Source organism: Pseudophryne corroboree, chromosome 3 (assembly GCF_028390025.1).
Source record: "Pseudophryne corroboree isolate aPseCor3 chromosome 3, aPseCor3.hap2, whole genome shotgun sequence".
NCBI lineage: Eukaryota > Metazoa > Chordata > Amphibia > Anura > Myobatrachidae > Pseudophryne > Pseudophryne corroboree.
In genome coordinates, this window is record NC_086446.1 from 580,890,237 (window position 1) to 580,901,736 (window position 11,500).

Here is an 11,500-nt window from a genome sequence, read left to right on the forward strand (position 1 = left end):
ACAGGTGTGCAGGGATTCTTGGTTCCTATCCTATCTATCTAATCGCTCCTTCAGTGTTCACTTCTCTGAATCCACCTCCTCTTCGCTATCTCTTTCAGTTGGAGTACAGCAAGGCTCAGTCTTGGGTCCTCTGCTTTTCTCTATCTGTACCTCATCTCTTGGTAAACTACTCAGCTCTTTTGGATTTCAGTATCATCTGTACGCAGATGATGCTCAAATCTACCTATCCTCCCCTGACTTGTCCCTATCTGTACTGGGCAATGTCACTGAATGCCTTTCTGCCATTTCATCCTGGATGACATCTTGCCACCTCAAACTTAATATTTCAAAGACAGAGTTAATTATATTTCCACAGGCCAATAGTAGGTACCAACCTGATATCTCTATCACTGTTGAAAACTTGACTATTTACCCTACCCCACAAACTCGCTGCCTAGGTGTCATCTTTGACTCTGATCTGTCCTTTGTTCCCCACATTCAATCTGTCTCAAGATCATGTCACATGCATCTAAAAAACATATCCAAAATACGACCATACCTTACACAAGACACTGCTAAAACTCTAATCCACGCTCTCATTATCTCCCGCATTGATTATTGCAATAGTCTCCTAACTGGTCTTCCCAAAACGAGACTCTCACCACTACAATCCATTCTGAATGCAGCGGCGAGGCTAATCTTCCTCGCTAGACGTTCATCGTCTGCAGATCCACTCTGTCAGTCCCTCAATTGGTTATCTGTATTCTACCGTATTCAATATAAAAATAAGAATTTACTTACCGATAATTCTATTTCTCGTAGTCCGTAGTGGATGCTGGGGACTCCGTAAGGACCATGGGGAATAGCGGCTCCGCAGGAGACTGGGCACAAAAGTAAAGCTTTAGAACTACCTGGTGTGCACTGGCTCCTCCCCCTATGACCCTCCTCCAAGCCTCAGTTAGGATACTGTGCCCGGACGAGCGTACACAGTAAGGAAGGATTTTGAATCCCGGGTAAGACTCATACCAGCCACACCAATCACACCATATAACTTGTGATCTAAACCCAGTTAACAGCATGATAACAGAGGAGCCTCTAGAAAAGATGGCTCACTACAGCAATAACCCGATTTTTTTGGTAACAATAACTATGTACCAGTATTGCAGACAATCCGCACTTGGGATGGGCGCCCAGCATCCACTACGGACTACGAGAAATAGAATTATCGGTAAGTAAATTCTTATTTTCTCTAACGTCCTAAGTGGATGCTGGGGACTCCGTAAGGACCATGGGGATTATACCAAAGCTCCCAAACGGGCGGGAGAGTGCGGATGACTCTGCAGCACCAAATGAGAGAACTCCAGGTCCTCCTCAGCCAGGGTATCAAATTTGTAGAATTTTACAAACGTATTTGCTCCTGACCAAGTAGCTGCTCGGCAAAGTTGTAAAGCCGAGACCCCTCGGGCAGCCGCCCAAGATGAGCCCACCTTCCTTGTGGAATGGGCTTTTACAGATTTTGGCTGTGGCAGGCCTGTCACAGAATGTGCAAGCTGAATTGTACTACAAATCCAACGAGCAATAGTCTGCTTAGAAGCAGGAGCACCCAGCTTGTTGGGTGCATACAGAATAAACAACGAGTCAGATTTTCTGACTCCAGCCGTCCTGGAAACCTATATTTCCAGGGCTCTGACAACGTCTAGCAACTTGGAGTCCTCCAAGTCCCTAGTAGCCGCAGGCACCACAATAGGTTGATTCAGGTGAAACGCTGAAAACCACCTTAGGGAGAAACTGAGGACAAGTCCTCAATTCCGCCCTGTCTGAATGGAAAATCAGATGAGGGCTTTTACAGGATAAAGCCGCCAATTCTGACACGCACCTGGCCCAGGCCAGGGCCAACAGCATGACCACTTTCCATGTGAGATATTTTAACTCCACATATTTAAGTGGTTCAAACCAATGTGACTTTTGGAACCCAAAAACTACATTTAGATCCCAAGGTGCCATTGGAGGCACAAAAGGAGGCTGTTGTCAAAGTCAAAAATATTACATAGAGAGACCATATAAACTGCACACATATAAGTCGCTATACTTGCAAATATGCGCAGCGAGCACAGCAATATATGGAAACACACGCATTTGCTCGGACATGGCACAGAGATGGATTCGGCACTTGTTTCATACAGTACATGGTTATAATAATGAACAGCACCAGACATCATGGAGATTTAGAATTGGCTAATGAATTAATGTCATGGATGTGTATCATTCGAACCGAACCAGATAAACACATCATGTTTGGTATTGAAGCAAGCAGAATCAGGTGTGGGTTAGTTTGAGGCCTGTTGTGTTGTTGTGGGACATTGCAGCGGATAGATATGATTATATGTATAAAAGCTAAGATCATATTGTTAGAACAATATGATGCTCAAGACAACCTTTTACTAAGTTTTCAGGGCTGAACCTGATTAGCATATACAAAGAGAATGGTGACTCAATACAAAGGAGAAAGAAAGACCCCTCCCCCAGGTACTGGTCAAACAGGAAGGTAGTGGTCAGGTGTGGCCTCAGAGAACAGATGTAATGTAGCTACACTCACAGACACACACACAGCTACCTGGCACCAAGCAGCATGGCGGCTGAATCCCCAGGACATCTTCCAAACTAAAGGCTAAGTATTGAACTTCACATGGCTAGATAAGGAAACAGACAGATTGCTTTCTAGTTTAAATAGGATATTGTAACTTGGTTGTGTGATTGTTGGGTGTTTGTGGATACTCTGTGAAGTCTGTGATAAATTGGAACAGTATACAATCTGTAGCATAATATTTGTGGTATTTGTTTGCCAATGGAGATTTAAAATAGATTGTGCTGGTTAGTTATAATATATATCCTGTTAATCATAAATACCACCATGCAGTTACGTTTGTGTTAATTACATTGTGATCTGGTCTTGTGATGAATATGCTCTGGTTATTGAGATACTGAAGTTGTTTGGGATGTGAAATTATGAGATGGTTCTAGGAAGTTGGATTACATTGTGAAAGGTGTTTTAGATGGTTTGGAATTGTAAAATCAGAACATATGCATTGTTTTGAGGCTTGGACATTTTGGAAGAAAATGGAGTCTTGTGTTTTCTGCTATGTGATTGTGGTTTAGTATAGAGTGCCATGTGTTTGGACCTGCAAATCTAAAATGGCTGCTGCTGGATGTCTTCCCCTCCCCCTTTCAGCCATGTGGTGTGGTCTTTGGAATCAAGTGGAGGTTTCTCAAAATGGAGTCTAGCTTCCATCCCATGCTGTATTCAGCATTGACTAACTGCGCAGCGATTGTCTCTCACATGTGTAGTTTTATCTGCAACCATGTTGTCTCTTATTTAATGTTATCATGAGCCATTTCTCTCTATCTCTCTCTTCTTCTCTTCCCCTTCCATTTTCCCATAAATAGTAATTGTATTGTATTGTATTTCTTGTGTAGTTATCTGGTTAGGTAGTCTCTGTTATATTGTAGTGTATCATTTGTACTGTTATCCCCTTTTACAAGTATATTAGATATAATACAGTTAATAGGCTTTGGAACCTAAACCAGTATCTGTGTATTTTCTATAGTGTTAAGTGTTCACTTGAGCGTCGGTGACGCTCAAGCAGCTTTGTAGTTAGTCAGGTTACACGGGGTTGCATTTACACCCTGTACTCACATTAAGGTATTCAGTGTATTTCATTGGTATAAGGTTTTAACATAAAGGTATAGCGTTGTGAGCGTCTGCGCCGCTGGTGACCTCCTCGTGGTCTCGAGCGTATGCTACGCCATAGCGAATCATTCCCCTAGACATAGCCAATAACGTGTCCTGTGATCACTGGGCCGTGAGCGAACGTGACGCTTGAGCGTCTCGCCTACGGCTGAGCGATCGCTACGCCAATAGCGTACCATTACGGTACTTCTTGAGCAAACAGCGTACAGTGTTCTTAGCTTCATAAAGGGTTGTTTATACGACAAGGAATTTAGCATTGTCAATTGCGGGCTCGTCCTATACTTCTCATATCTGCACTAGGTAGATCAGCAGACATTATCCCTCCAGCAAAGGGTGGGAGGTTGTCTCACAGTGCTGACGGGATAAGCGTCTGCTTCGCTTAGATAAAGAGTGCTGAAGGAACCCGGTAACCGGAGGTAAGAACAGTACGCTATTGTCTTTGAAAATCTGGTTTTTATTTCAATTTGGTGCCAACTACACACTCAGGCCTAGAATAACTTTAGGAGTTTTGAATGATGACTTTCTTTGTGACAAGAGGCCGCATGGTCTGTCCACCATTTTGTGTGACCCTCATGGAGGTGGAAGGGGGAGGAGCAGCGGCCATTTTGGGAAGGTCAAAAAAAAAATTTTTTTTTTCTGAGCGGCTGGTTTTCAGTTGACTCAGGAAACAATCAGCCATCCACTGTCAAAAAGAAATCATCATTTAATGAGGTTTTTTTTTTATGCATTTATTTAATCTATATCATAGTCAATCATAAGTAATAGTGATTGGTACTTATATGTAATTTCATATGCGTGTGCTTACATCAATGTATGTTATTAGATTAAATTTAGAATTGCATTTTCATCTGTGTAAGTTTCACATCTCACATTCCTGTTTGCCAATTTTATAGTTGATAGAAAGTGCTAAAAAGAGATTTGCTGTTATTTAATAGTAGAGGTAATAGTTAAAGTATAGAACAACACACGATTTGTCTAGGAGATAAGGCAGTCAGTGTGGATTGCGGTAGATGATCAGGGATCATTTACATTGATAAAAGTATATATTGTGTTACGGTGGATCCTTTGCATTGCGTACACGTGTCGCTAACAAAGACTAGCGTACGCAATCCAAAAGGCAGACGCACGCAGCGTTCATTACGCAACGTAGCGTCCGGTTACGCCCACGTAGCTCAAGTTGTGATAAAGTGAAGTAACGCAAAGGCGATAAGTAACGCACAGCGGTAGATAACGCGAAGCGGTAAATAACGCAAATCTATTTTTAGAAAATCTGAAATTTAGTTTAACAGATCCTGCTCCTAATTGGTAACACTGTTGGGCTAAAGACAAATTTCTGCGCAGAAATAGATATAGAAACAAAAGTGTACATGTGTTGAGTGAGTGTGTTTTGTATACAAAAGTTTATATAACTTTAAGGTGGAACCAAAAGGAAAGCCGGGTACTCGTCAAGGGACATACGTGTAAGTGACATATACGGTGGCCAGGGAGGCATCCCTGGTTAAATAATATTTGAGCATTAGAGTATAGCGGACCATAAGGTAACAAGACCAGGAGGTCATAAGGTAGCAAGACCAGGAGGTCGTAAGGTAAAAGGTCCGCTATAAAAGTCCAGTGGCACAACGCCTGGGGTGTTGGTGCAGAACCCATATAGGCCATACAAGCTCTGGCTGAAGGAATCGCAGCCGGAAACATAGATTCCATTGATCTTTCAGTACATGACAAGTAGTGCTCGTATACTGAACGATTGGACCGCACGTTATTGTGTGCAGTAGTTAGTAATCTGACCTAATACCATTAGAGTAAAGTGGTCACAAACGCTATCTGTACATTCTGACGTGATTTGTGTAATTTTTTATTTTTGGAAGGGAAGTTCGCTGGTCACTCAGGAACTATCTAACAACCCCAACTTTACTGGAAAGAGTAAGTGTCCTGCGGGTAACCCTCATATGTTCCAGTAAACTAAAGGTTCACAGGGGCCCTAGGTTGGGTCCAGCAGCTCTGGCTACAGTGATTGCAGCACAGGCCAACGTGGGCGAGAAGTAAGTGGGGTACTTGATAAACCACCACCGCCGGCCTGCCCAAGGACATCTTGGTTTGTTTGTAAGGGTTCGCTGAAAGCCTTGATATTCAAGGAGGAATAGGCAACGCCTGCAGATTATGGGGGCCATTTGTTCAGGTAGGGGGCGATCAACCTCGGTTCGGGTTGATTCAGAGAACCGATCCATCGGGTCGGCACGATATGTGATGTGTAAGAAATATGGAAATCACGCTGAAGTTTTATGTGATGAATGGGAGAGAATGACTGTACAAGACAGGGACAAATTCCCAAGAATAGGTAGCTTCAGTCCAGTAGTGTTACAAAATTTAAGGAGGAGGATAAGTCTCATTGAACCAACGAAGAGACAAAATAAACATTATGAATATTTAAGGGGGGTACACACGGAGAGATCTGTGCTTAAAATCTAAGCAATCTGACTAGATTGCTTAGAAATTAAGCATACATATCTCAGTGTGTATGCCATAAAGCGATAGCGATGCGCAGCCCCGCGCATCGCTATCGCTGATTGTAGATTGGCCTGCATGCAGGCAAAATCTAGTACAGTCGCTTAGCACATCGCTCGTGTGTACAGAATGAGCGACGTGCTACAGCGATGTACGTCACTCTCCTCTGCCACTCCGTCCTCTGCCGGGTCCAACCTCCGCCTCCTGCCTCTCCTGGTCCCGCCTTCGTCTTCTTCCTCTGCTGGTCCCGCCTCCGTCTCCGTCTCCGTCTCCTGCTTCACCACCACAGACTAGAGTCACACCAGCTACAGCCAGCCAGCGCAACGCACGTCAGCAGCAGCAGCAGCAAAACGGTAAGTGCCAACGGGTGCGCTGTGGGCAGCATAAACGGCATTGATGGGTGCCGGGGGGGGGGGGGGGGGGGGTGTTTGCGTGCGGTGCGCTGAGCCCCTTGTTATCGACCGGGCTGTATTAACAGCCGTGAGGGGACACACACACACACACACACACCATTTTCATGCATGTATTTATAGGGGGGAGTGTGTGTGTGTGACACTGTTATTATTAATATACTGCCGGGGGGGGGGGGGGGTGTGTGACACTGTTATTATTAATGTACTGCCGTGGTGGGGGGGGGGTGGGGGGGGGGGGGGGGGCTGGGTGTGACACTGTTATTATTAATATACTACCAGCGGGGGAGGGGGGGAGGGGCGGGGCACCGTTATTGATGTTAACTGGGCTGTATGTATTTACAGCCGGGGGGTGGGGTGACACCATTATTATTAATGTACTACTAGCCGGTGGGGGGGGGGGGGGAGACCATTATTATTGATGTTAACTGGGCACTTGTGTGGGTTGTATTAACAGCCGTGTGGGGGGGGTTCACTACGATCTGCCGGCGACCAGCATACCGGCGCCGGGAGGCCGGCCGCCGGCTTACCGACAGTGTGGCGAGCGCAAATGAGCCCCTTGCGGGCTCGCTGCGCTCACCACGCTACGGGCACGGTGGCGCACCACACTATTTTATTCTCCCTCCAGGGGGGTCGAATAAGTGTCGGTATGCCGGCTGTCGGGCTCCCGGCGCCGGTATGCTGGTCGCCGGCAGATCGTAGTGAACCCCCCCCACACGGCTGTTAATACAACCCACACAAGTGCCCAGTTAACATCAATAATAATGGTCTCTCCCCCCCCCCCCCCACCGGCTAGTAGTACATTAATAATAATGGTGTCACCCCACCCCCCGGCTGTAAATACATACAGCCCAGTTAACATCAATAACGGTGCCCCCGCCCCTCCCCCCTCCCCCGCTGGTAGTATATTAATAATAACAGTGTCACACCCAGCCCCCCCCCCCCCCACCCCGGCAGTACATTAATAATAACTGCCTCTTCCGGCGCGGCGCATGTGTGCGGTGGCTGGGTAGGAATTTCCCCTTCCCCCTCGTTCCTCCCCCGGCTCCGTCCTCCCAGCCAGTAGCAGCACTCCCCCCTGTCTGTGCTAACGTCCTCCCACATCAGTGATTGCATAATATTCATTAATTTCTCTCTATTTCTCTCTCTCTATCTCTCTCCTCCTGTGGATTACTTCGTTTGTCAGTGTAATTTTAATTTTTACAGGTGCCCCTATTGGATTCTACTGGACAAGTGGACGTGACCGGCGTGGGATGTAGGTAAGTAATCTGTCTCTCATTGTTACAGGTACCCCTATTGGATTCTACTGGACAAGTGGACGTGACCGGCGTGGGATGTAGGTAAGTATGTGTGAGTGTGTAAGTGTGTATTTAATAAATTTTTACTTTCACGGTGTGTGTGTTGTGTTTTTATTTGGGTATTTTTTTTGTTGTAGAACTACAGGTACCAGCGGGCCCGTTATTTCCCCGCATGCTGGTACTTGAGGTTCTCCAAGTACCAGCAAGCGGGGGAGGCTTGCTGGGCCTTGTAGTTCCACAACAAAAAACAATATTCTTTTTTTTTACATACTCATGGCTATCAGCCCGGCACCCACCGCCCAGGGGTGCTGGGGACAGCCTCGGGCTTCACCCCTGGCCCTTGGGTGCCTGAAGGGGGGGACCCCTTGATTTAAGGGGTCCCCACTCCTCCAGGGAACCCCGGCCAGGTGTGACTAGTTGGGGGGGTAATGCCACGGCCGCAGGGACCTACATAAATGTGTCCCCCGGCTGTGGCATTATGTCCCTGGCTAGTGGAGCCCGGTGCTGGTTTTAAAAATACGGGGGACCCCTACATCTTTTGTCCCCCGTATTTTTGGAACCAGGACCGGACTAAGAGCCCGGTGCTGGTTGTCTAAATACGGGGAACCCCTGTCCAATTTTTCCCCCAGTATTTAAACAACCAGGCCCGGCTCAAAGAGCCCGAGGCTGGTTATACTTAGGAGGGGGGACCTCACGCATTTTTTTTATTTTTTAACCCATTCAGACCCTTCTCCATTAATGGGGAATGTCCACTAAGTAATGTCCACTAATGGGGGGGCCATTACGTGTAACAACGCTACTAATGGGGGGGCCATTACGTGTAACAATGCTACTACTAGGGGGGTCATTACGTATAAGGAAGATACTACTACTTGGGGGGAGCATTATGTATAGGATGCTACTATTACTTGGGGGGCATTAGATATAACAATAATACTACTACTTGGGGGGCCTTACGTATAAGGACGCTACTACTACTGGGGGTGCACTATGTATAAGGATGCTACTACTACTTGTGGGGCATTACGTATATGATGAATAAGATTGTGCTACATTGTGGCGTAATTTTGAATGGGGGTACTATTGTGTGGCTATGCCCCTTACTTGTGAGACCACACCCCTTTTCCCGGTGCGCGCCAAAGGAATATGGGAGGGCGCAAATTTATAGTTTGCAGGGGGGGCGCCGAACACCCTAGCACCGGCCCTGGGTGGAGGGCTGGGTAAGTTGATGGTGGGCGAGTTTGTAAGCCATTGGCGGTGGCAGCGGGCATCGGCACAGGGGCAGTAGCGGGCATTGGCTCGGCGGCAGTAGGGGGTCATCGGCAGGATTCGGCGAACATTATGGCTGTAGTGCCTCACCAGCCACTGACCTCGCCACACGCCACTGGAGTGTGGGCTGTATTAACAGCCGGGTGGGGGGGGGGGGGGGGGTTGTTATTAATTATGTTTTTATGAGGCTGTCCTGTGTATCGAGCGATACATATATGGGGGAGTGTGATGCGGCTGGTGATAGCGGTCTAGGAGAAGATGGATGTATCCGTATGATTAGACAGGCTGCTTAATGTGCTTTGAAGCTGTATTAGCAGGCGGGGGGGGGGGATAGGGGGTGTTACTATATGTTTGTGGTGCTTAAGTGGCTTTACCTGGTTGCAATGTGTGTATAAGCGGCTTTACCTGGCGCAGCGTGTGTATAAGCACCATTTCCTGGTGCAACACGTGTATAAGCGGCATGGTTTTTTTAATGCGAGGGTCAACATATTTTATTAAAGTTTTTCCTTGCTTGTTATTTAAATAGTGTTGTTTTATTTTTCTCACAGCAATGGCTTCTTACATGGACCGGGAGTTCACAACTGGATTCATTGATGTGTATCGGGCCAGCGAATGTCTGTGGAAGGTCCGTAGCAAGGATTTTTCAAACAGACAGAAGAAGGATCAGGCCTACAGACAATTGGTGGAGTACAGCAAAGCCCATAACAGTGATGCTGATCTACTTTGGGCGAAGAAGAAGATAGCAAACTTGCGGACGGTGTTCAAGAAGGAACACACACGCGTGATCGAGTCTCAACGTTCAGGAGCCGGAACTGATGATGTTTACCAGCCGACGCTATGGTATTATGAACAGATGAAGTTCCTTTTGGAGAGAGAGGCGAAATTACATGGACAGGGTAGCCTGGATAAAGAGTCTCCTAAGACGCCAGAGGAAGAGGGGACCCTTAATCCGGTAAGTTAAAACACTTTAAAATGTTCAACTTTATCATTGTTTAATCAACGCCCTAATGTTTTATTTTCTTTTTTTTTTACAGGAATCTACCCCGGAGGTAATGAACACTTCCGCAACAGAGGCAACAGAACTGGAGCTCAGTGGTGAGGAGTCAGCACCATCTCGGTCGACAGCACCACCAAGGCGGAGACAAAAGAATTCATCATTGAGTTCCGATTCTGCATCCTCCAGCACGGTTCAATTTATCCAACGGGCAGAGGAAATGCTTAATAGGCCACCAGACTTCTATCGTCAATTTTCAAACACGATAGAATCTCAGATACGTGTAATGCCCGAAACTGTTTTTAGAACTTTCAGGCGCATAGTATTTGATGTATTGAGAAGGGCCGAGGATAATGACCTATCCGATGACCTGGATCTAATGTCAAATCCTGTGCGGCGCGCACGAAATGCCCCACAGTCCCAGTATCCTTATCCCCAACCATACTATTATCCGCCGGGTAATCCTCCGCCACAGCGCCCTTTTTTTTCGCCGGGACCCCCACCTACACCCACTCTGCCCACTCCTCCCACCAGCACTTTGTCCACTGGATTGTACTCAGCAATGCTGAGTACACAGCTCCCCCCAGAGGACGAGGCTACTTTTTTCAATTATTAAATTATAATTTTTTTTATTAGTTTTTTAGTTTCCGTTGGACAAATTGTTCCATGTTTCCTCGACTCTTTTATGTTGTTCATAGTTACCATAGTGTCGGTTTTTTGTCCTGGACTTTTGAACGTTGGGATATTGGTCATTCTTATCGATGAATCCAGTTGCATAAGTGTTAAAAATTAATATATTTTTATAAGTAAATTATTTTCAAAACAAAAAAGAAGTGTTGTGTATTTTTTATGGTTTATCATTATATTTTTAATTTTTGGGGGAGTTATGATAGGAATGCTGTTGTACCAAATTTGTCCTCACTTATCCCCCCTTAAAAAAATTTTTTTTTAAGGGGAGATAAGTGAGGACAATCCTACCTTCAAGGTACTGTTAAAGGGGACATTTATTACAGAGGGATGCGGTTAAGATCTCTGCGTCGGGTTCCCAATAGCCACAATCCTGACATATTCTCCCCCTGTGGGTGTCCATGACACCCATAGAGGGAGACTAAAAATTTGGCAAGCAAAGCGAGCCACAAGGGGCTTCTTTGCGCTCGAGCCGCTGCCGGCATTCCGGTGGCCGCCATCCCGACGTTGGGATTATGACTGTCGGGATGCCTGCTGCCGGGATATCATACTGATTCCCAGGGCCAGTGCTATGGTGTCCGGCGCCCTCCTGCAAACTGTAAATTTGCGCCCC

The 11,500-nt window shown here is 46.3% G+C and overlaps 1 protein-coding gene across 1 annotated transcript; it reads left to right on the forward strand.

The window, feature by feature from the left end:
- Positions 1-9,646: 9,646 nt before the first annotated feature.
- LOC135058041 (uncharacterized) lies at positions 9,647-11,001 on the forward strand. The gene is made up of 2 exons (XM_063963685.1): positions 9,647-10,158; positions 10,241-11,001. Exons 1-2 carry the CDS (start codon positions 9,757-9,759, stop codon positions 10,814-10,816), a joined length of 978 nt encoding a protein of 325 aa, XP_063819755.1. The 5' UTR covers positions 9,647-9,756; the 3' UTR covers positions 10,817-11,001.
- Positions 11,002-11,500: the final 499 nt, after the last annotated feature.

Bases quoted from the DNA above. Each gene is read 5' to 3' on its own strand.
- LOC135058041 (XM_063963685.1), top strand. From the start codon at position 9,757: ATGGCTTCTTACATGGACCGGGAGTTCACAACTGGATTCATTGATGTG. The intron at 10,159-10,240 runs GTAAGTTAAAAC...TTTTTTTTACAG, and splicing joins AAGAGGGGACCCTTAATCCG to GAATCTACCCCGGAGGTAAT.